Source organism: Podarcis tiliguerta, assembly GCF_965153285.1.
Source record: "Podarcis tiliguerta genome assembly, chromosome: 13".
Taxonomy (NCBI): domain Eukaryota; kingdom Metazoa; phylum Chordata; class Lepidosauria; order Squamata; family Lacertidae; genus Podarcis; species Podarcis tiliguerta.
In genome coordinates, this window is record NC_139546.1 from 49022103 (window position 1) to 49046300 (window position 24198).

The 24198-nt window shown below is 48.2% G+C and overlaps 1 protein-coding gene across 1 annotated transcript in view; it reads left to right on the forward strand.

Moving 5' to 3' along the window:
* LOC310662908 (polyunsaturated fatty acid lipoxygenase ALOX15B-like) overlaps positions 1–23155 on the forward strand; it is a 40397-nt gene extending 17242 nt beyond the window's left edge. The window contains exons 6-16 of the mRNA XM_083410269.1: positions 193–277; positions 2291–2413; positions 7920–8023; positions 8840–9012; positions 10721–10864; positions 11508–11711; positions 12964–13050; positions 15893–16062; positions 17011–17233; positions 20600–20770; positions 22621–23155. Coding sequence (XP_083266395.1) covers positions 193–277; positions 2291–2413; positions 7920–8023; positions 8840–9012; positions 10721–10864; positions 11508–11711; positions 12964–13050; positions 15893–16062; positions 17011–17233; positions 20600–20770; positions 22621–22800 — 1664 coding nt within the window. The 3' untranslated portion in view covers positions 22801–23155. The remainder of the gene's footprint in view (positions 1–192; positions 278–2290; positions 2414–7919; positions 8024–8839; positions 9013–10720; positions 10865–11507; positions 11712–12963; positions 13051–15892; positions 16063–17010; positions 17234–20599; positions 20771–22620) is intronic.
* The last annotated feature ends 1043 nt before the right edge of the window (positions 23156–24198 follow it).

A 24198-nucleotide genomic window follows, 5' to 3' on the forward strand; every position in this document is an offset into this window, starting at 1 on the left:
GAGGCTGGCTTAGGCCAAGAGAGGGATGTTTGGCCCAAGGGGGCCCAGCGAGCTTTATGGCTGAGTGGGGAATTTGAACCCTGACCTCGCAGGCCCTTGTTTGTTAAGCCACCCTCTCCAGTGGAAAGTTTCCGTGCTTCAAATGCAAATGTCTTTTTAAACAACAGCGCTCCGTTTCTCCTCTCCTTCCAGCCAAACTGGTTTGTGACGATGACGGAAACCAGTTGCTTCTGCGCCACCGGGCAGAGGAGGTGAAGGCAAGACAGGAGGCGTACAGGTGAGCAGATCTTGCCTTCAGAGCTGTAGCTGTACCTGTTCTGAGTGCTGAAGGTGCCTGGTTCAATCCCCAGGTGGAGTTGGAAGAGATACAGGTACCACTGTACCTTGGAAAGCCACTGCTGTCAGCCAGTGTGGGCAAAACTGAGCTCAATGCACCAATGACCCGACTCTGTAGAGAGCAGCTTCTCCTAAATATTTATTTTGTTTTTTAAAAATATTTTTTATTGTTTTTTCCATGTATACATCCTCTAACAATATTTCTTTAACAATTTTCCATACCCCCACTGGACTTCCCTCATATTCCCATTTTGTTTTATTTTTGTTTTGTTTTGTTTTTATTTTGTTTTATTTTATTTTTTGTTTTTGTTTTATTTTGTTTTATTTCCATATTACTCACCCTGCGTGTTGTTTCCCAAATTTTTCCAATACATACAGTCTTAAAAAGGTAAAGGTACCCCTGCCCGTACGGGCCAGTCTTGCCAGACTCTAGGGTTGTGCGCCCATCTCACTCTATAGGCCGGGGGCCAGCGCTGTCCGGAGACACTTCCGGGTCACGTGGCCAGTGTGACATCGCTGCTCTGGCAAGCCAGAGCCGCACACGGAACGCCGTTTACCTTCCCGCTAGTAAGCGGTCCCTATTTATCTACTTGCACCCGGGGGTGCTTTCGAACTGCTAGGTTGGCAGGCGCTGGGACCGAACGACCCGCAGGGATTCGAACCGCCGACCATGCGATCGGCAAGTCCTAGGCGCTGAGGTTTTACCCACAGCGCCACCCAGGTCCCACACATACAGTCTTACTTTTTGTTATATACAGTTGTGTTTGTTTATTCAAACCCTGCCAATGAGTCCAATTCTTTATGTTGCCTCCTCATATATGTTGCAAATGGTTCCCATTCTCTCTTAAAGTCTTTGCTATCCTTTTCGTGTAATTTATCTGTTCATTTTGCCGGTTCGGCATATTCCGTAAGTTTCCCCTGCCGTTGTTCTTTCGTTGGTATTTCTTCTATCTTCCAAGCTTGTGCTAATATACCGGTAATTCTTGCCGCTGTTGTTGCATACATAAATGCTTCTCCTCAATACTTGTATCCGCTTCACTTCAATTCTCCTGACATGCAATGAGTCATTCGGTGCTGCTGCATGTCAGCCAGATCAGTGGAATTATTTCCCAATGAAATACCGTATTTTTCGCCCTATTGGACGCACCAGCCCATAGGACGCACCTAGTTTTCGGGGGGGGGGAATCAAGGGAAAAAATATGATCTCCCCCCTGCAGCTCTGGGAGCAGCGGACAGGCTGCACGCAGCCTGTGCGCTACTCCAAGACCTTCTCCCTGCTTTTGCGGGAGGTAGCGGAATTCCCCCACCTCCCGCAAAAGCCCACAGGAGCCGTGTGCGACTCCTATGGGCTTTTCGACCAGGAGGGAAAAGGGACTGAAACGGCCAGTCAGTCCCTTCTCCCTCCTCGGGGAAAAGCCCCCAAGAGGGGCGCGCTCTTCAAAGGAGGGGCGCGCTCTTTAAAGGATTGTATGAAATGTATGTTTGTATGCGCTGTGGGTTAAAGCCTCAGCACCTAGGACTTGCCGATCGAAAGATCAGCGGTTCGAATTCCCGCGGCGGGGTGCGCTCCCGTCGTTCGGTCCCAGCGCCTGCCAACCTAGCAGTTCGAAAGCACCCCCGGGTGCAAGTAGATAAATAGGGACCGCTTACTAGCGGGAAGGTAAACGGCATTCCGTGTGCTGCGCTGGCTCGCCAGATGCAGCTTGTCACGCTGGCCATGTGACCCGGAAGTGTCTCCGGACAGCGCTGGCTCCCGGTCTATAGAGTGAGATGAGCGCACAACCCTAGAGTCTGGCAAGACTGGCCCGAACGGGCAGGGGTACCTTTACCTTTACCTTTATATTCACAATATGTGTGTATTAACGCTGAATTATTTTAACAATAAAAACTTTTCAAAAATTAATAATAAAAGAAACAAACTTCTCCCCACTTAAATCTTGATTTTAAAAACCAGGTGGGCAGAATTTGCGCCAGGGATGCCTCATTGCCTGGCTGTGAAGAACATTGAGGAGCTGAACACCAACGCGAAGTTTTCTTTTACCAAGCTCAGCACTTTTCTCCTGCGGTCAAAGCTCACGTGAGTCCTGAAAGCTGAGGAAAGCCAGCATTGATTTTGAATTGATTTTACAATGTTGTGTTACTTTTATTGTTGTTAGCCGCTCTGAGCCCTGCTTCGGCTAGGAAGGGCGGAATATAAATAATAATAAAAAATTATTTATTTGTTTGTTTTTTTAAAAAAATTATATTTATTGGAAGTTTAAAAGTTACAGGAAAAGAGCACAAAAAAGAAAAGAAGGAAAAGAAAAGAGGGGGGAAAGTAAAAAATTACATAAAAAGAGAGCAAAAAAAACAACAACACAATACATCAAAACACAAAGAAACACAAAAACAATTAAAAACACATCCAATATTTATCCTTATCTTTCATTAACTTATTTCCTCGACCTCCTCACACCTCCCTTTTTGTATTCCAGTTATTAACTATATCAGCAAATCCTTTCCATCTTTCACTGCTTTCTATCATTTAGTTATCTTAATTTATTTTAACCTTATCTTACCATCAAAACCTTAAAATTTATTTATACTTAACTCCTTGTAATATTTCTACTAAAGTCATGTAATTTCATTCCAACATTTCCTAACATTCATTAATTTTACAATATTTCTCTAAATAGATTTTTTTTTTATTTAAATAGATTTTATGATTTATTTATTTGGCAGTCAGGATCTGGCCAGCTCTCTATCTATCTTGACTTTTGGGTGTCAAACAAGCTGGTCTGCTCCCTTTTGGGTCCTACACTGGAATCGGTGAACAGGGGTTATCGCAATTGCTATCGGCCCTTTTGCAATCGAGGCAAGGGCAGGGAGGGGAATTTTTCCGAGCCTGAGGGCCACATCCAGTCTTCAGCAGCTTTCCGAGGGCCGCAGGCCAGAGGGCGGGCAGGTCCAGAAGTAAAATTGGCGTTGCAGCAACCAATGTGCCTCTCACTTCTTTGCAAAACAGGGTGGCGGTTGCAGTCTGAGGCAGAAATTCATCCCGAATTTTCCAGGGCAGTGGCCCTAATAATGTACGCAAACATGCATCTACGAGGGGAAAGTGTGCATAAGAATGACTGCCAATAGCACACCCAAAATGCATTATATTGGAGGGAATTGTGTTCTGTTTTGTTTTAAAAAGAGTGCATTATGCATTTAAAAATTGCTTGTTGCATTTATAGTCCACCTTCACCTCCACGGAGCTCAAGTTGGGCTATGTGGTTCTTCTCCCCCACCTCATCTATGGCTCTTACATTTCCCTCCCCTTATGGTTTTGATAAATGAGGCTGTATTTTAAATTGCATTTTAACCTGTATTTTAAATTGGGTTGGTTTTTTTCCTTATTATGTTTACTGAAATTTTATTGGTGTTAGCCGCCCTGAGCCTGGCTCTGGCGGGGAGGTCGGGGTATACATAAAATTTATTATTATTATTATTATTATTATTATTATTATTATTAAGTAGAGCATGTACCGCCAGAGTGGTGCATGCTCTAGTTATCTCCCGCTTGCATTATTGCAATGTGCTCTATGTAGGGCTACCTTTGAAGGTGACCTGGAAACTGCAAGTAATCCAGAATGCGGCAGCTAGACTGGTGACTGGGAGTGGCCGCCGAGACCATATAACACCCATCTTGAAAGACCTACACTGGCTCCCAGGACATTTCTGAGCACAAGTCAAAGTGTTGGTGCTGACCTTTAAAGCCCTAAACGGCCTCAGAGGCCCAGTAGACCTGAAGGAGCGTCTCCACCCCCATCGTTCTGCCCGGACACTGAGGTCCAGCTCCAAGGGCCTTCTGGCGGTTCCCTCCCTGTGAGAAGCCAAGTTACAGGGAACCAGGCAGAGGGCCTTCTCGGTGGTGGCACCTGCCCTGTGGAACGCCCTCCCACCAGATGTCAAAGAGAAAAATAACTGCCAAACTTTTAGAAGACATCTGAAGGCAGCCCTGTTTAGGGAAGCGTTTAATGTTTAATAGGTTATTGTATTTTAGCGTTTTGTTGGAAGCCACCCAGAGTGGCTGGGGAAACCCAGCCAGATGGGTGGGGTATAAATAAATTATTATTATTATTATTATTATTATTATTATTATTATTATTATTTCCACCTAAACATTAGGAAGAACTTCCTGACAGTAAGAGCTGTCCGACAGTGGAATTTGCTGCCAAGGAGTGTGGTGGAGTCTCCTTCTTTGGAGGTCTTTAAGCAGAGGCTTGACAACCATATGTCTGGAGTGCTCTGATGGTGTTTCCTGCTTGGCAGGGGGTTGGACTCGATGGCCCCGGTGGTCTCTTCCAACTCTATGATTCTATTATTATTATTATTATTATTATTATTATTATTATTATTAGAGTTTGGATTTGATATCCTGCCTTTCATTCCCTTTAAGGAGTCTCAAAGCGGCTAACATTCTCCTTTCCCTTCCTCCCTTCCTTATTATTATTATCATTATTATTTAATTCCCACAGCAACCCTGTGAGGTAGGCTAAGCTGAGAGAGGCAGTGACTGGCCCAAGCTTACACCCATTGAACTTCACAGCCTTGTAGGGATCCGAACACTGGTTTCCCAGGTCCTGGACTTGACACCATTGCACCACACTGAACGTTGAATTTTCTGCTGAATTTTCATGAGTGGAAACCAAAAATGGACAGGCCTTTGAGGGCAGGAGTCCGGGGCCCCACTCAGCAGAATGAAAATAACCCTCCTCTCCCCCCCCCCCCAAAAATAACACCCGGCAGGGCTGTCTTACCACATTTTGAAGTCATGTGATGCAACAATGCAGGTGGGATGTCTCCTGCATCGAAGGGGGTTAGACTAGATGAGCCCTGGGGGTCCCTTCCAACTCTGCAATTTAAGTCCAAAGTCCGAAAACACTTCACTGGCCGTCACTGTGCAAACAGGCATGCTGTGCCACTTGGCCAGCGAAATCCCCTGCCCCAAGGTCTCTTTCGCAAGGGGACTTGATCTAAGATAGCAGCCCCCGTTTCCAGTTCAGCCAGCAAGACAGGGTGGTAATTTGCAATGCCGAAAGCAAAGGATTGCCCTTTGAGGACCAGCCACATTCCTAGTAAGCTGATCTCCAGCTGCCCCCATTCTCTTGTTGTTAATTGTTTGCTGTGAAGCAGCAAATACTGTATTTTTTGCTCAATAGGACGCACTAGACCAGGGGTCTGCAACCCGCGGCTCCGGAGCCGCATGTGGCTCTTTTACACCTTTGCCGCGTCTCCGGGGCAGATACTAGCGAGGGGAGGAGGCGCATTGTGCGGCCCGACATTCCCCACTGTGGCGGGCGCTATACTGGCTGTGACGTTGCATGGGGGCGGTGCGTGCGTTAGTCACGCACTGTCCCGACGTCACCTTCCCGCCCACCCGCCCGCTACATTGTAAGGGGCATGTACGCTGGTCACTGCATTGAAAGGGGGCATGTACGCTGGTCACTGTTTTGAAGGGGAGTGAAGAACACACACACACACACACACAAAAAGGTAACTTGTTAATTTAACATTTATTTCTATGAGGAGGAGTAATTTTGAGGGGTCAAACAAAGAAATAATTAAAAAGTGACAAAAAAGTTATCTTTATAATGACGAGTTTTGCGGCTCCCAGTTTTTTTTTCTTCGGAAACGGGTCCAAGTGGCTCTTTTTGTCTTAAAGGTTGCAGACCCCTGCACTAGACCATAGGAGGGGGAGAATGGGGGGGGAATTCTCCCCCTCTCTGCTCAGCGCCCCTTCAGCGAAGCGGCAGGAGAAACAGAGCCCCTTCCATTTCTTATCCCGCTTCACTGAAGGGGCGCTGCGCAGAGAGGGAAAACTGTGCAGCGTCTCTCCAGCGAAGCGAAGCCTGGAGAGCAAGAGGGATCGGTGTGCACCGACCCCTCTCGCTCTCCAGGCTGCAGGCGGCTATCCGCAAGCCTTCAGAGTGCAGCGGGAACTCCTGCTGCACTCAGAAGGCTTGTGGATAGCTGCCTGAAGCCCCTGGAGCACAGCGGGCATTCCCTGCGCTCCGGGGGCTTCAGGCGGCTTCAGCAAAAGCAACAGAAAGCCTCCGGAGCGCGGGGGGAGTGTTCCCTCTGCGCTTCGGAGGCTTCGCGTTGCTATTGCTGAAGCCAAGGAGCCTGCTTTCGCTCCAGAGGACACACACACATTTCCCCTTCATTTTTGGAGGGGAAAAGTGCGTCCTATAGAGCGAAAAATACAGTAGTTGCTATGAAGCATGTTAACGGAGAAATCTGAGGGCCCCCTTGAACAAAAAAACAAGGACACCAGCCAGGAATACCAGAGCAAAACAGCAGCTAGTAGGCTTGGCCTTTATTAAGACTGTCGCGACAGGACTCCCACCTGCTTTTATTAGCTGCTGAAACCCCTTGTTACACCCCCCCCAAACTAAATCACTAATACATCATGGTTATATCATGAAAGGGGAGGTCTGGTGGCCGTAATCTGAGCATCCTGGACCCTGCCCCATGGTTCCCCTTGCCCTCCACCAAACACCCATCAAGTAAAACGAAAAAGATCTTTGCATTTCCCTGTTTCCCAGCCAAATTAATCCCACCCTTTTGTCTTCATGTGGGTTTGTTATTTCTGGAATGGCTACCTGTCTGGCACTCAGGTATCAGGAGGCCAGGGATTATCACTCAGGCAAAGGGGCTGCTGAGTAGCTGAGCACACGTGTCTATATGAATTTCTGGTTTTTTTTAAATGATATTTTATTTTTTCACAATCCATGGACAAAAAAAATACAAACCAACAAGTACAACAAAGAGGAAAAAAAAGAAAAACAATACATACATACAATTTGAAATACAGTGAACAAAAACAAAAAAGAGAAAATAAAGTAAAAAAAAGTTAAAAACAATTATTGTGTCTTTATATTTTTCAGCATTAACTTGGGTCTGCGACTTCCCCATACCTTCCCACTCTGTATTCTAGATCTTATATTCTGACAGTAAATTCTTTCCCTCTGGCGTATCTTTAGTCTTAGTCTTACTATCTTAACATACTTGCATTTCCATATGTCTTAAAAGTTATTCTTTCTTTATCATTAAATTTTTATGCTAACATTCTTTTAAATTCAATCTGATGTCCTCAAACATTCTTTATTTTATAATGCTTCTGTAGATAATCTTTAAACTTCCTCCAGTCTTCCTTCACCGTCTCTTCTCCCTGGTCTCTGGGAATTTCTGAAGTTTTCCCAGGGAGCCAGTACAGAGATGCATTTATCAGTGAATTCTTACATTTGGTATCGTGCAGCAAAGGCCCTTTGAATAGATAGGAAGAAACTGTGATGAAGTGTTTTGTGGGGACAAATCACCAAAGTCACAAAAGCGATTGTGCTGGTTTTGGTAGTGGGCTGCATGTGCATGATATCTGCTGGAGGGGCAACCCCCGCCCAAACTATACATAAATTCCTGCTGCAAGCAGCAGCTGTTGGCACTCAGCTCCATGGTCCTCAGCTATCGCCCATTCTTCTCTCCCCACACCACACGGGGTTGGACTAGATGACCCTCCGGTGTCCCTTCCGACTCTTACGATTCTGTGATTCCTTTAGACTGATGGAGGTGAAGCTGAAGGGGTTCATGGACTGCCAGGAGTCTTGGAAGAAAATGGAAGACATCCGGAAGGTTTTCTGGTTCAACAAGACCCCCGTTTCCGGTAGGTGCCTCTTTGCACATGCACGAGCGCTATCAAACATGACGTTCTTAGAAGCGGCCGGCCAGGGAGGAGGGATGCTCCAACTGTGTTGCTTGGCTGCGTTGCTCACCCAATAAGGAGTCTGAGAACGACTGGGGGGTGGAGCTTGCATGCCTTGTGCCGATCAAATCGGCCGCGTTGCCTGGGGACTCGCCTTTGCTCAGCGCTTCCCAGCGGAGAGGCGACGGTGGTTTCCCTTGCTGCATCCCCTTTGCCGGGTTGCTGCGCTGTGGGAACCACCGCTTGAGGTTTTGTTTGGCTGCTGGCTGGGCTTTCTGCCTTTGGCTCGGAGGGGCTCAGAAGTACCTGTGCTCTGAAAATCCCTTATTTTGGCTGCTGATCCCTTATTTTCGAGGCTGCTGGTCCCTGATTTCCAAATCTGTACGTTGACAGCTATGTTGCCAAGTCGAAAAAATTCCTACCAGGCCCCTCAACGGTGACCAACCAAGGTCCATAGCAACCTCAAGGATGAAAACCTTAAAGGGTGGGAGGGTGGGAAATGAGCAGCTGGGGGGCAGCAAAAGAGGGAGATCCCCAGCTGTGCCTGCGTTAAATAGGGCAGGTCACGCCCCCTGAACCAGCCGATTGGCTGTCCAGGGGATGACGCGGCCGGGGATTCCCTCAATTGTGCGGAGGCTGAGTGCCAGCCCCTGCGCACATGGTGGGGGCATGAATCCTGCAACACCACCTCCTTTGCAGGGCGGAAGTGGCTTTCTAAACAGTACTTCCGCAAACTTGGAGAGACAAGTCTTTTAAGAAGTTTCTCTACGTCCCCAGAGTATGTTGCCGATCACTGGCAAGAAGACGCTTTCTTCGGCTCCCAGTATCTCAACGGCGTCAACCCCGTGGTGATCAAGAAATGCACCCAGATCCCAAGCAACTTCCCCGTGACCCAGGAGATGGTTGCTGCGTCTCTCGGGGCATCCACCACCCTGCAGGAAGAAATCCAGGTGACTCGATTCTTTCATTCCTTGCTTCTCTGAGTGAATAGCCGCTGCGTATTTCCACAGCAAAATAGGCTCCAAACTTGTCTCAAGAGGTGGCTGGGATGTCCCACCTGCCAAAGCTGGCTGCATCTTAGAGAAAACATCTCCCATCCAAAGGGATGTGTGTTGCGTTCCGAAGGCAAGGAAGGATTGGACCCTGATTAATAAAATACACACGAGGCTTGGCCAGCAAGACTCTGGGAGGAGGTGCCATTTATAATCATTCACACCCTGGCCCAGCTCCATTTTATTAACAAAAGAGCTTTTAACACAGCGCTTGTAAGAACCAATCAGATGTCCTCTGAGCATTTCAAAAAAACCTACCACGTGGGTCCAAAGTTAAATCAGAGAAATCCTTTTAACTACAAAGACTACTTTGAGCATGCACACATGTTTTAGGCTAAATAAAACAGGAATCAAGGAGGAATGCATTTAGCAAACCCCAGAGGTCATAAATAGGCAGTAACAGGAAAGGAAGGGCAGGTATAAATAAATGATGATGATGATGATGATGATTATTATTATTATTAGATTAACAAAACTAACAAACACTACATCAAAGCTACCTCCTATCTTTATGGCCCAGGATGCCCGGTGAAGCAACCGGTCTGTGTTTTAGAATGCTTATACGTGCCTGTCAGGCGTAGAAAATGGACAGTAGAGAACATGGACAGACAGGCAGAGGATTGTGGGATGGAATCAGAACTCATGTCAAATGGCTCAAGCCCAGTCAAAGCAATGCTTTCATTGCTGACACAATGGCGTGCCCCATTTTTCATAATTCCTCATAGCAATCCCACCTGACCCCCACAATGCGGGCTACCTGCATCAGTGTCTACTGACCCTCGTGGCCATGCGCGCCCTCTGTGGCTGGAGGCAGTGGTACTTCTGAGCACCAGTTTCTGGAAACCACACGAGTGGAAAGCACCTTTGGGCTCAGGTAATGCTTTCAGGTTTCCCAGTGTCAGCATCGCCCTTGAGCCAGTGTCACCAACTGGACTCATCCACTTCAGCCCCGACTGGGCTAGGCGAGCTGGGTAGCACTTCCAGAAGACCACCTTTCTCACAGGAATAGGTCTAAGTGCCGTGGACTCACAACTCAGAGCTGTGAGCACCGCAAATCACTCCACCAAGAAGACAGTCGTTGTACAGCAGAGTACAGCAGAGCATAAATCACTCGGACGACAGCGCTGAAGAATATCTTCTTTTATTCACTAACAGCTACTGTACTATACAAACTATATACAAATGGAGATGCTGGCGTGCACTGAGTGTTTCAGCTGCTTTCTGCAGCGACCTTATCTACACAGAGATAACACTCAGTCTTTTTCTCTCCCTGACTGACTGACTCTCTCACTGACCGACTCTCTCTTTCACTCACTCACTGACTGTGGTGCTGGAGCAGAATATGTAGATATCAGAACACGCCTCCTCCTCTCTGCAGAATCAGCAGACTGCTCAGGAGATTCTTGGGTATGGGAGGGGTGAAATCTCCTCACCCAGAAGAGGCCTCCAGCTGGCTGCTGTGGCCGCAGGTTGCAGGACCAGATGGGCCAGACTAGACTCTTACCTTCTCGCCTTCTTATCACGCCGCTTTGGGCTAGCTTATTTCCATCACGCAGCGACGACACAAACTAGCTCTCGTTTTTTTCTTCCTCCCTGACCCTAAAAGAAAGGGAACGTTTACATCGTGGATTACAAGATCCTGCAGGGCATCCCGACGAACACGATTCAAGGGCAGCGGCAGTACATGGCGGACCCTCTCTGCCTCCTGTACCAGACGCCTTCCGGGGAGCTCCTCCCCATAGCTATCCAGGTAAGCAGCCGGCCAGGTAAGCACGGCAGGACGTCAGAATTGAGCCCATTGAAGCCCTGACTCTCTGGCCACCGCAAGGCTCTTCCCACTTCTCTTGCCGCAACCTGGCCCCAGGCCATCCAATTCCTCTTCTGTTGCTTTAGGGTAAAGGTAGAGGGACCCTTGGAGGTCTTTAAGCTGAGGCTTGACAACCATATGTCAGGAGTGCTCTGATGGTGTTTCCTGCTTGGCAGGGGGTTGGACTCGATGGCCCTTGTGGTCTCTTCCAACTCTATGATTCTAGGTCCAGTCGCGGACGACTCTGGGGTTGTTGAGCTCATCTCGCTTTATTGGCCGGGGCTTCCGATTGGCTGCAGGAGCTTCCTACAGCCAATCAGAAGCCACGCTTTGGTTTCTGAACGTTTTGGAAGTTGAAAGGACTTCCGGAATGGATTCGTTCAATGGATACGAGTTTTTCTGAAAACTCGTAGAACGAAAAAACTCGCAGAACGAATTAATTTCGTCTTGCGGGGCACCACTGTATCCATTTTGGCTCGAACCCCAAACCTGCTGGGGGGGGGGCGTTTCCCAACCTGTTGCCCCACCCTCTCTCCTCAGCCGCCCCGACCACCCCTTCACCAGCTCCTCTCCTTCTTTCCCTCAGCTGAGACAAACTCCAGGCCCCAACAGCCCCATCTTCCTCCCCAGCGACTCCGTGTGGGACTGGACCCTGGCTAAGATGTGGGTCCGCAACGCCGACTTCCACGTCCACCAGAACATCTCCCACCTGCTCCAGACTCACCTGGTGGCCGAGGTCTTTGCTATCTGCACTCTGAGGCACCTGCCATTGTGCCACCCGGTCTTCAAGGTACGTTGGCGGCAGGGGGACAGGAACAGCATCCGGCCCGAGGGTCACGTTAGGGTTCGCACAGCCAACCAAGGAGAAGCGAGGAAAAGGTTTCGCTGGGCCTCCCTCCAGCCGTTGTGGCAGCCCTTGAGAAACCCAAAGGTCGAACGGGAGCAACTCCATCTTGAAAAGTGCCGGCGGGATGAGGGTAGAGGGGCGTGCCGCTGCCTGAGGGCAAAGGACATGAATCTGTGCCCTGCGAAAGGATCTTGCTTGCTGCAAGGCTGGGCCTGTTTTACTTGTGAGTCAAGCACAGCCCAGTATCTTTTCGCGTTGTGACCTGTCGAGAGGTTTGCAATCACGCTTCCTGGTTTTGGGACTGAAAGGGAGCAGAATCCAGTACCTTTGCTGGAGGTTCGGCTGCGTGACTTCCAAGTCTCTCTCTAGGCAAAGTATTCCAACAGTGTTATGTACTGAAGTTCTCACCCTGGGCCAGCAGGGGGATACTGTAGATAGTTTTCACTCAGGTCCACATATGCAAATAAGGGATTGAAAGTGACGTTCAGTGATTGGATAGTTACAGAAAATGGTTACTGTTACGTTGTAGTGGAGCTCTATATAAGCAGGCTGGCTGAAGCCTCCGGTTCATTTTTTTTAAAAAAATAATATTTATTAGAAGTTTTATAGTTACAAAAAAGAAGTCTAAGGAAAAAAAACAATAAAAATTAATAAGCAATACATCGAGAATAGAAAGAAAAAACAATACACCAAAACAAGAAAAAACAAAAACGTTTAAAAACACATCCAATTTCCATATCTTTATCTTTCATTTACTTGTTTCCTCGACTTCCTCATACCTCCCTTTTTTGTATTCTAATTCAAATTCGCTAATTCAGCAAATCCTTTCCCTCTTTCTCAATTTTTTGTTCTATAATTTATCTTAACACAGTCTAACTTTAAATTTTCCACTTTAGCCCATTAACAATCAGTTTTCACTTAATTCTTTATAAGATTTCTGCTAAAACCATATAATTTCATTCCAATATTCTTCTAACATTCCTTAATTTTGCAGTATTTCTGTAAATATACTTTAAATTTTTTCCAATCTTCTTCCATCGACTCTTCTCCCTGGTCTCGGATTCTGCCAGTCATTTCTGCCATTGAAGCCTCCAGTTCTGTTCTGGCTTGTGAATAAACAAGAGCTGTTTGAAGAATCACTGTGTCGTCTGATACTTAACAACTTAACAAACAGGTTTTCTTTCCCGCCTTGCAGCTCCTGGTCCCACACTTCCGATACACCCTCCAGATCAACGCTTTGGCCAGGGTCAGGCTCATCATGGAAGGCGGGATGATGGACCTGGTAAGAGAGAAGGTCCCTTTCCCCTTTTTGAGTTTGCTTGTCTGTCTGGTGCATCAGAGGCGGAGCTTAGCTGCTGTGCATCTGGGGGCGGGGCTATGGGGCGGGGCTAGCATCCCAGGGGGGCGCCATGGCGAGCATCCCAGGGGGCGTGGCGCCCATGTCGGGCTGCTTCCTGGGCGAGGAAAGAGGGAGCCACGCCGCTTTGCCAACGGTCTTCCTCCCTGTCGGAATCTCCATTCTTTCTGCTGAGCTGATAAAGCTCATCTTCTGGAATCACCTCCAACGTGATTAATGACCTGAGCCTTTGATGAGGCCTCCAAGCACGTTCCCATTATGCAGAGAATCAAAGGAGCACACGGAAGTGATGAGATTTATGGCTTTGTTTTCTAAGCTACGCAGACAGAAAAGAAATCATCCTCTGTGAGAGCAGAGAGCAACTGAACAACAAAGGAACAGGAAACCAGTATTGTCACATCTGTCTCCTGTCTTCCGTGAGACGTCTCTGGAATGTAAACAGAGTCTTGTGACTCCAAAGCACTGCACAGTGGCAAACAGAAACTAACACTCTCTTCCCTCTTCCTTTTGGCAGCTCGGGGGAGGCTCCCCCCCCCCCCAGGAAGCAGCCTGGGAGCGGGGGGCAATGGCGCGCCACCCGCCCGCGACTCCCAAGCCTCCCCAGAGCTCTCAAAACGAAGGGAAAAGTGGGGAAGGCTGCCAGCAAGGCGGCACAGATCCGCCTCTTTCCCCAACGGCTCGGGGTAGGCTTGGGAGTTGTGGTGGTGGGCGGTGTGCCGAATGTAACCCCCCCCCCCAGTGATGACACCCAGGGCATACCGCCCCCCCGCCCCCCTTCCTCCAACCCTGTGGTGCATCCCTGTGATGGCCTGGGAATCCGATTCAGAGGCTGAACCAGAGGAATCCCAGCCTGCACAGGAATCCCCGCCTCCAGGACCGGCTGAACTAGGGCAGGGCCTTGATTCTGAAGCGCCTGCACCTGTGCTGGATCCTTAGGAGCAGGCACCAGGTGAATCCACTCTGGCTCCGGAGGTGGCTGAGGACTCAGTGCCTACAGGTGAGTCTCCCCCTGGGTCCAGTAACCCTTCAGCCTCTCCTGAACTGCAGAGGCTCAGGGCAGAGAGGCGGAGGGAACTGGTTTCTCCCAGGAGGAGTGCTCGCCTTAAGGCCAGGAGAGACGGGTCTCCTGGGGGCCGGGACCGCCCCTGGCCTCAGAGAAGATAAAGGCCAGTCAGACCGGTCCCAGGTTGCGGGAGCAACGTCGTTGAAGAGCTGTTTCAGCCAGCACCCAGTCCGGTTCCCCCAGAGTTCCTGTCCTTGTCCGGCTCCTCGCTGTGGACCCCCCTTCTGCCGACCCTTGACTCAGGTCCTGGACCTCGCCCCACGGTAACCTCCCCCCGGGACCAGCACAATCCCCCTGCCTGCTCTCAGAGATGGATTTTGAAACCCGAATGAGAATGTGCATCCTTCTGCTTTAGCTTTTGGCACCACAGCCTGATTAGCTGCCCCCCGCCCCACCCCCCAATTGCACAAATAAGCAAGCGATGGGAGAGATGTCCATGCAGAAAATGCTGTCTGCAGTTTGGCAGATTTTCTTTGAAATCTGTGCCCAAAGGGCCAAATTCGGAAATGTATCTCAAGTTGTTCTCCAACTTTCACCTTTTTGAACATCGGATCTTAAATCTCATGCACCTAAATGTGTCACACTAGAATCCAGCATCGTCCACGGCTGAGAACTTTGTAGCAACAACAACATATAATATAAAAATTTGCCTCACTCTCTCATCACCATCCGCTTACGTCTACAATCCTTGGATCCAAAAGGAGTGGAAAAGTGAAACAAAGAACCCTGATTTTGCTAATTTCCACTTTTTAGTATCTGGTCCCCACGTCCCCTCACCCCGGCCTCCCATCTAAATCCGTCGGTGTCTGTAATTCGGAATACTGATATAGATAAAACATTCCACGTTTTATCTTTAGAATGAGAAAGGCTTACTTGCAAATTTATTTTGCTGTGGAACTTATTTCACCTGCCCTGAACCCGACAACCCTTCTCCTTCGGTATAGTCATTTAGAAAAGCAGCACACAATTTGGAATTGGAACGAAATATACAGTGGTACCTCTGGTTGCAAACGGGATCCGTTCCGGAGGCCCGTTCGCAACATGAAAAGAGCGCAATCCGCAGCGCCGCAGCGGCGTACGCGCGGGTTGCAATTCGCTGCTTCTGTGCATGCGCGTGACCTCATTTTGTGCTTCTGCGCATGCGCGAGCAGCGAAAACCGGAAGTAACCCTTTCCGGTACTCCCGGGTCGCCGCGGGACGTAACCTGAAAGAACGTAACATGAAGCGGACGTAACATGAGGCATGACTGTAATGACCTGGGTTTCTCGCAATGCAGGGAGCTTGAAGATAATAACGCCTTTTTCCCCTGTCCTGTCCCACCCTTCAAGTACTCACGTCCAGTGGCGTAGCGTGGGGGGTGCAGGGGGGGCCGGCCGCACCGGGCGCAACATCTGGGGGGGCGCGCTCGCACTCGCAGCTCTCTGCCCCTACCTGGCTCACTCACTCTCTCTCACTGCAGTGCTGGCTGTGCGAATCTGATCCGAGCCGCCGGGTCGCTGCCCACTGTGGAGGGTAGGGTACCAGGCGCGCGGTGCGGTGCGGAGAGAGAGCGAGGGACTATCTGGGGGAGGGACAGTGCAGTAGGGGGGGCGCAAATTACTTGCCTTGCCCCGGGTTAGGGGGCGCAAATTACTTGCCTTGCCCCGGGTGCTGACAACCCACGCTACGCCACTGCTCACATCTGACTGTTTCCCCCACCCCCAGGCTACCTCAGCAGGCTACAAAGGAATCGTGCCCATTGTGGGGAAAGGAACCTACAGCATGGCTTACGCCTCCCTCTGCCTCCCCGACGACATTGAGGCCCGCGGGGTCGCCTCCGTCGCAAACTACCACTACCGGGACGATGGGCTGAAGATATGGGCCGCCATAGAGAGGTGACGCCGCCAGGCCTGCCTGATGGGAGCCATAAACACCTAGAGCAGCCTTTCTCAACCTGTGGGTCCCCAGTTGTTGTTGAACTACAACTCCCATCACCCCTAGCCAGCAAGGCCAGGGCTCAGGGATGATGGGAGTTGTAGTCCAACAACATCTGGGGACCCACAGGTTGAGAACCGCTGACCTAGAGGGAACCTGGTTGGGGGGGGCAGCTGATATCTTAGATCAATGCCTGGCAAGGCCTCCCAGCATGCACTTTGGAGCCAGTGTGGTATAGTGGTTAAGAGCGGTGGACTCGTAATCTGGTGAACCGGGTTCGATTCCCCGCTCCTCCACATGCAGCTGCTGGGTGACCTTGGGCTAGTCACACTTCTTTGAAGTCTTTCAGCCCCTCTTACCTCACAGAGTGTTTGTTGTGGGGGAGGAAAGGAAAGGAGAATGTTAGCCGCTTTGAGACTCCTTTGGGTAATAATAATAATAATAATACATTTTATTTATATCCCGCCCTTCCCAGCCGAAGCCGGGCTCAGGGCGGCTAACAACAATAAAACAGTACAAAAGTACAGCACAAACAACACTCTAAAATCATTCATTATAAATTAATTCAAATCAAGCCACTGGCAACCATTGGGCCAGAACTCCACGAAGATTGCCGAGGGAGGGAGTCAGGCTGTGCCCTGGCCAAAGCCCTGGTGGAACAGTTCTGTCTTGCAGGCCCTGCGGAAAGATGTCAAGTCCCGCAGGGCCCTGGTCTCTTGTGACAGAGCGTTCCACCAGATCGGAGCCACGGCCGAAAAAGCCCTGGCTCTAGTTGAGGCCAGCCTAACTTCTCTGTGGCCTGGGACCTTCAAGATGTTTTTATTTGAAGACCGTAAGTTTCTCTGTAGTGATAAAGCGGGATATCAAATCCAAACTCTTCCTCTTCTTCTTCTTTCTTCATGTCCCAGGTTTGTGGCCAGCCTTGTCCGGTTCTACTACAAGAGTGACGATCGTGTCCAGAGTGACCTGGAACTCCAGGCCTGGATCCGAGAGATCTTCAAGGAAGCCTTCAAGAACAGGAAGACGTCGGGTGCCCCCTCGTCTCTGGAGACCATGGAGGAGCTGACCAAGTTCTTGACAATGGTCATCTTCACCTGCTCAGCGCAACACGCTGCTGTCAACTCTGGCCAGGTGAGAGGCCACACTTACCGTATTTTTCACTCTATAAGATGCACCCAGCCATAAGACGCACCTAGATTTAGAGGAGGAAAACAAGAGAAAAAAATATTCCGAATCAAATGTTGTTGAAGAGGAAGGAGGAGGGAGGATCATGCTAAGGCCTCACAACAAGAGGCACTGCACAGCTCTCCCTCTTGCTGTTCTGGCTTCTGGGATAGCTGCACAGCCTGCATTCGCTCCATAAGACGCACACACATTCCCCCTTACTATTTAGGAGGGGGAAAGTGCGTCTTATAGAGCGAAAAATACGGTACCTTCCTGTCCTCATTCACACAACTGACTCCCCTCTTGCATAGATTTGGCCTCTTCTTGGGAAAATGCAGAAGATTCCTTTTGTCTCTTGAAATACGTACAGTGGTGCCCCGCAAGACGAATGCCTCGCAAGACGGAAAACCCGCTAGACGAAAGGGTTTTCCGTTTTGGAGGTGCTTCACAAAACGAATTTGCTATGGGCTTGCTTCGCAAGACGAAAATGCCTTGCGAGTTCTGCGGGGGTTTTTTCCCTCCCCCCCTTTCCCCCCAGCCCCTAAGCCGCTTCACAGCTGTTGCTAAGCCGCTTCACAGCTGATCTAAGCCGCTTATCAGCTGATCCACAAAGCCGCTAATAGCCTTTTAGCAGCTAATCCGCTAATCCCTTAATAGCCGCTAATCCCTTAATAGCTGCTAATAGCCCTTAAACCGCTAACAGCGCTAATAGCGCTAATCCGCTAATGGGCTTGCTTCGCAAGACGAAGAAAACCGCAAGACGAAGAGACTCACGGAACGGATTCTTTTCGTCTTGCGAGGCACCACTGTATTATAATTTGTTATAAGAAAAAAACTGCTCCTTTTCCCCTTATGGGGTACCCAAGAGCCCGTAGAGAGTCCTTATGTAGGTTCTATAACAGTAGGAGAAAATAACAGGCCGACTAGAGAATACTGAGAAGCAAAGCAGTTAGTAAGCCTGATCTTTCTTAAACTGTCGCAACAGGGTCCCCACGCACCCCACGCAGGAGGGAGGAGAGGAACCCAGAAAATTGGTGTACAAGCCCTTATATAGACTTTTGAAATTGCCCACCCTGTAGCCCAAGACCCCCCCCCCAAAAAAAAAACAACATCATACATACATCACAGAAGGAGGTGGTCTACAGCAGAAATTTGAGTGTGTTGCTCCTCTCTTGTCTGCCAGGATACCTGATCATTCCTTATCTGATTGCCTTTTCTGAGTAGCCTGGCCATTCCTTTGAGATGGTAAATACTTAGTTCCAGAATCTCTTACTGAAATATACTCGGAGTCCTGTAGTGATTTCTTGCAGCTTGTAAACAGTGATTGAATTGCCCCCCAGACCTCAGGCTTTTATGTACATTATTCACACAATGAGTCCCTTCTGATTGGCTGATTCTGCTTCCCTCCTGGAGCCTGATTGGTCTTTTCCTGCAAGCCAATCAGCTGTTGCATTCTAGGATCCTACTTGCCTATTGTTCTAGGATCCAAGCTTACTACATAACACCTACGTATATTGATAGTGTGCTCAGCTTAACAGATACTTGCCAGGCTGCATTTGAAAAGGGACGTGTTAGCCCCTATAGCCCAAAAACAATTGGAAAGTGTTTCCCATTTTCTTCCTCCTTGCAAGGAAATATATGAGGTCAATTTGGGAGAGTCAAAATGGCTTCAGGATACCATTTCAGACACATGGTTTATATACTTATATATGTGTTAGCCTTGTACATTTATGAACATTTATTTTATATATATAAAGGTAAAGGTAAAGGGACCCCTGACCATTGGGTCCAGTCGTGGCCGACTCCGGGGTTGTGGCGCTCATCTCACTTTATTGGCCGAGGGAGCCGGCGTACAGCTTCTGGGTCATGTGGCCAGCATGACTGAGCCGCTTCTGGCGAACCAGAGCAGCGCACGGAAACGCCGTTTACCTTCCCGCCGGAGCGGTACCTATTTATCTACTTGCACTTCGACGTGCTTTTGAACTGCTAGGTGGGCAGGAGCAGGGACCGAGCAACGGGAGCTCACCCCGTCGCAGGGATTTGAACCGCCGACCTTCTGATCGGCAAGCCCTAGGCTCTGTGGTTTAGACCACAGCGCCACCTGCATCCCTATTTTATATATATAAGACCTTAGAATTCCTCTAACATTATCCCTCAGCTGGGAAGGGAGGCTTCCTGTTGCCTAACTGAGATATCCCTGCCCCCTCCTGCTTGCATGCAAGCTCTGAAAGGCAGTGTGAAGCCTCCCTTCACAGCTGAGAGATCCCCGCCTCTCTCCTTCTTGCACACAAGTAGGAGTTGAGAGGCTACTCCGATAGGCAGCATGAAGCCTCCCTTCACAGCTTAGTTGCCGGGGTCAGGGAAGTTGGAGGCAGCCCGGAAGCTGCATCTGAGAGCCCCTGCACTGCCATCATATGGGGACTTCCGAGCAGCTCCTGAAGCCAGCCAGAGCCAAGTGCTCTGGGCTGCTGAGATTGCCGCTGCTGCGTTTCCCGGGGACATTACAGTGGTACCTTGGGTTACAGATGCTTCAGGTTACAGACACTTCAGGTTACAGACTCCTCTAACCCAGAAATAGTACCTCGGGTTAAGAACTTTGCTTCGGAAATCGCACGATAGTGGCACAGCGGCAGCAGGAGGCCCCATTAGCTAAAGTGGTGCTTCAGGTTAAGAACAGTTTCAGGTTAAGAACGGGCCTCCAGTGGCAGATGAAGGTGATGGACTATATGGAATTGGTGGAAATGACCGGCAGAATCCGAGACCAGGGAGAAGAGCTTTTGGAAGAAGATTGGAAGAAATTTAAAGACTATTTACAGAAATACTGCAAAATTAATGAAAGTTAGAATGATTGAGGTTAAGGGTTTTTTAGCAATAATGCTATGGAAGAATATGCAAAAATGGAATATTAACAGGTGGAAAGTTAAAGCTATAATATATTAAGATCAAGATTAAGATAAAGGTAAAGAGGGAAAGGATTTGCTGAATAAATAAATTGAATTGGAATACAAAGAGGGGAGGTGTGGGGAAGTCTAAGAACCAAGCAAATGCAAGATATGTCATGAAAGATGGAATTGTTTTTAACTGCTTTTTATTTTTGTATTTTTCTTTTTTCTTTTTGTGAAAATTTTAATAAAATATTATTATTAAAAAAAAAAAAGAACGGGCCTCCAGAACGAATTAAGTTCTTAACCCGAGGTACCACTATAGATGAAATCCGGGGACATTCCAGGGACGGAATTTGTCCAGGGACTTATTCGCGAATCCGGGGACTGTCCCCGGGAAACGGGGACGCCTGGTAGCCCTGATTTAACTTGGTCCTTTGCTTGCCCACAGTATGACTATGGCGCATGGATCCCCAACAGCCCACCCTCCATGAGAAGACCCCCACCCACCATGAAGGGCACGGGGACCTTGGAGACCGTCCTGGAGACCCTCCCTAAGGTCAACACCACCTGCATCGCCCTCTGCTCCCTGTGGTTGCTAAGCAACGAGGCAGGAGACACGGTAAGGATTTGGAGGGAAGCAAGGCCTTGGTTGGGTACCACATTTTCTGTGTCAAGAAACTTCGGGCCGGGTCTCCTTTCCAGTTCCTTTCCAGCAATATTCTAGCTGTGGCCGTGGCGTATAAAAATAACCTTTTATTATCTTGTGGACCGTCCCCCACAAAGGAGAATTGGATAAACAAATTAAGTGATTTTATAGGATTGGCCAAATTAACGGCAGGCGTAAGAAATCGGTCTAACCAGAATTTGAGGAAGGAATGGCAATGTTTTGAGGATTATATGAAAAAAAGGCTGGTCCAAAGGTAATGTGCTGGTATGCCTAGATAAAGTATGTAAAGATGAATCAATCTAAAATAAAACTAACAATGGATAGATAATGATTAGTTTGAAGACACAAGGTAAAAGAGACATTATTGTTTTAAAGATGTCAAGTTGAGGTGGAGGGAAGCCACACGGGTGTATAGTTTTGTTTTTATTATTTTGATGAATACAGGTTTTGAATCGGTAAATTTGTAATTGTAAAATTATGTATTTGTTGTTGTTTTTTGTTTTTGTTTCTTTTTTCGTGAATAATAAAAACTAAATAATAATAATAATAATAAAAAGAAACTTAGGGCCAGATACACACCATATATTGAAAGCACATTCGATGCACCTTTAAAGCACATGACTTCCCCCAGATGATACAGAAAACTGTAGTTTATTAAGGGTGCTGGGAATTGTAGCTCTATAAGGGGAAAGCTCCATTTCCCAAGATTCTTTGAGGGAAGTCATGTGCTTTAAATGTTAGTCGAATGTGTTCTGAATATAGTCGTACCTTGGAAGTCGAACGGAATCCGTTCCGGAAGTCCGTTCGACTTCCAAAACATTCGGAAACCAAAGTGCAGCTTCTGATTGGCTGCAGAAAGCTCCTGCAGCCAATCGGAAGCCACGGAAACTCCATCGGACGTTTGGCTTCCAAAAATACTTCGCAAACCGGAACACTCACTTCTTGGTTTGCGACGTTCGAGAACTAAGCTGTTTGACTTCCTAGGTATATGTTGTGGATCTGCCCTTAGCGCCCCATGTTTATATCTAAACTCTTGAATTTCAGCCTCAAAATGGAATTTTTGCAAAATTATTAGTCTAAAAAACAATTTCTTCTTTGGATTCTAATAAATTCCACAAAGAAAAGGTACACAAGAGAAAAAATGGATGAGAACCACAAACATTAAAATGCCTGTTTCAAAACTCCGTGAAGAATAATATCAGGCAATACTATCGAAACTCTTATTTCCCCCACAATCATTATACAATTGTTAATTAAAATGAATGATTGTGGGGAGAATAAGGGTTTCAACAGTATGTCTGATGATTGCTTTAAATTAAGGTCCCTTACAAATTTGAATAATAGGATTGATAACTTTCAGATCTTACGAAGTCATAAAACACTCAAATCATTAACTCAAAGACACAAATCTATATATTTCTTATTAGCTTACATTGGGGGACTGCATTTAAGTACAGGAGGGAAACTTGTGGCCCTCCAGATGTTGTTAAACTCCAACTTCCATCAGCTCCCAACCAGCATAGGCAGTGATCATGGATGATAGGAGTTGTAGTCAAGCAACATCTCATGAACCACCAGCTCAACATCCCTGCATTACAACAGTCTACATTTGGCCTAGCATTCCCATTAAAAAACCAGACGAGGACAAAAACTTGACTTCGTTTTGAATATTTCCAAATGTGGGGGTGTCCAAGGAGTTTTACATTTGTGTTTTAGGATTGCGAATGTGAAAAGTTCACTGCAACCTGAATAGGAGTTTGAGGCACGGTCTTCACCACTGATTTCTCCCGAATCTTTTCCAGAGACCTTTGGGCCACTATCCTGATGAACATTTCACTGAGGACGAGCCAAAGCGGCTCATTGTGGACTTCCAGAATGACCTGGCTAAGATTTCTGAGGAAATCAACGAGAGGAACAAGTCGTTACCCCTCCCTTACAACTACTTGAACCCGCCTCAGATCGAGAACAGCATCTCGATTTAGGTCTCGGGCGTGTTTAGCAATGTCAGCCTGACCTGCGTTACAAAGTCGGTGCGTCTTGTAACAACGCTAAGCTATATTACGAGTTGATTCCTCTCAAAAGTTCTTCTCCGGCTCAGAATGTAAAACGAGACACTGCAAGATCCCCTGTCTTCTGTATGTAGTGCACTAGGCATGTAGATGTTCGTCAGTGTTTAAGATTTTTCCTCCCACCGAACTCCTCTCTGGCTAATGTGAAGTTACATAAACTGAAAGGCACCTTCAGGCTTTTTTTAAGGGTAATTTTCGTTGAGACCCTCTTGTTGATTCTGTGAGCTAAGGCTGCATCCACACCCCATAAATCTAATGGAACTTACAATCTTATAGGATTGCTTGCAAGTGATCGTAGAGTGCCCTCTCTATTCAATCGATTGCTTGCTACCAATGTGCCTACTGCTCCCTGTTCGTGTCTAGAAAACCCTCTTTACCTATTCCAAGGTAACTGACCAAATAGTGATCTCTTTGGCATCTGAAGAGAGGGCGTTCCACAGGGTGGGCGCCACCACCAAGAAGGCTCTCTGCCTGGTTCCCTGCAACCTCACTTCTCGCAGACTGACCATTAGGTCCAGTCGTGACCGACTCTGGGGTTGCTGTGCTCATCTCTCTTTACTGGCCGAGGGAGCTGGCGTACAGCTTCCGGGTCATGTGGCCAGCATGACTAAGCCACTTCTGGCGAACCAGAGCAGCACACGGAAACGCTGTTTACCTTCCTGTTGGAGCGGTACCTATTTATCTACTTGTACTTTTGACGTGCTTTCGATCTGCTAGGTTGGCAGGAGCAGGGACCGAGCAACGGGAGCTCACCCCGTCGCGGGGATTCGAACCGCCGACCTTCTGATCAGCAAGTCCTAGGCTCTGTGGTTTAGACCACAGCGCCACCCGCGTCCCGACAGTTTGGGGAGGAGGGGCAATTAAAATGTGCAAGGGGCTTTGTCCTGTGCCTGATGCCGGGAACTACAATTCTTAGTGGAGGCAATACAAAAAGGCACATTCATGTCTGTTCCAGCATCATAACTTAGGGGAGAACTTTCAGACAGCAGATGAGCTTTACCCCAGAAGTCCTCCGAGAAAGCTGTTAAATGCCAAACTGAGCCGAGCCGATTCTGCCATGAGTTGGGGATAGTCGTCCTGGCTGTGAATGCTTAAACGACTGTAAGAAGAAGGCCCATCAAGAGCAAGTCATTGTAGACCAGGGGTCAGCAAAGTTTTTGTGGCTTGGGCCTGTTCACGGTCCCGCAGATGCCATAGTGCGGCAGGGGTCCATGGGCCTTAGCTTGCCAATCCCTGTTGTAAGACAGTCCACCAGAGCATAGCTGTCAACCGCCCTTATTTGGCAGGAAACTCCCTTATCCCAGCGCCGTG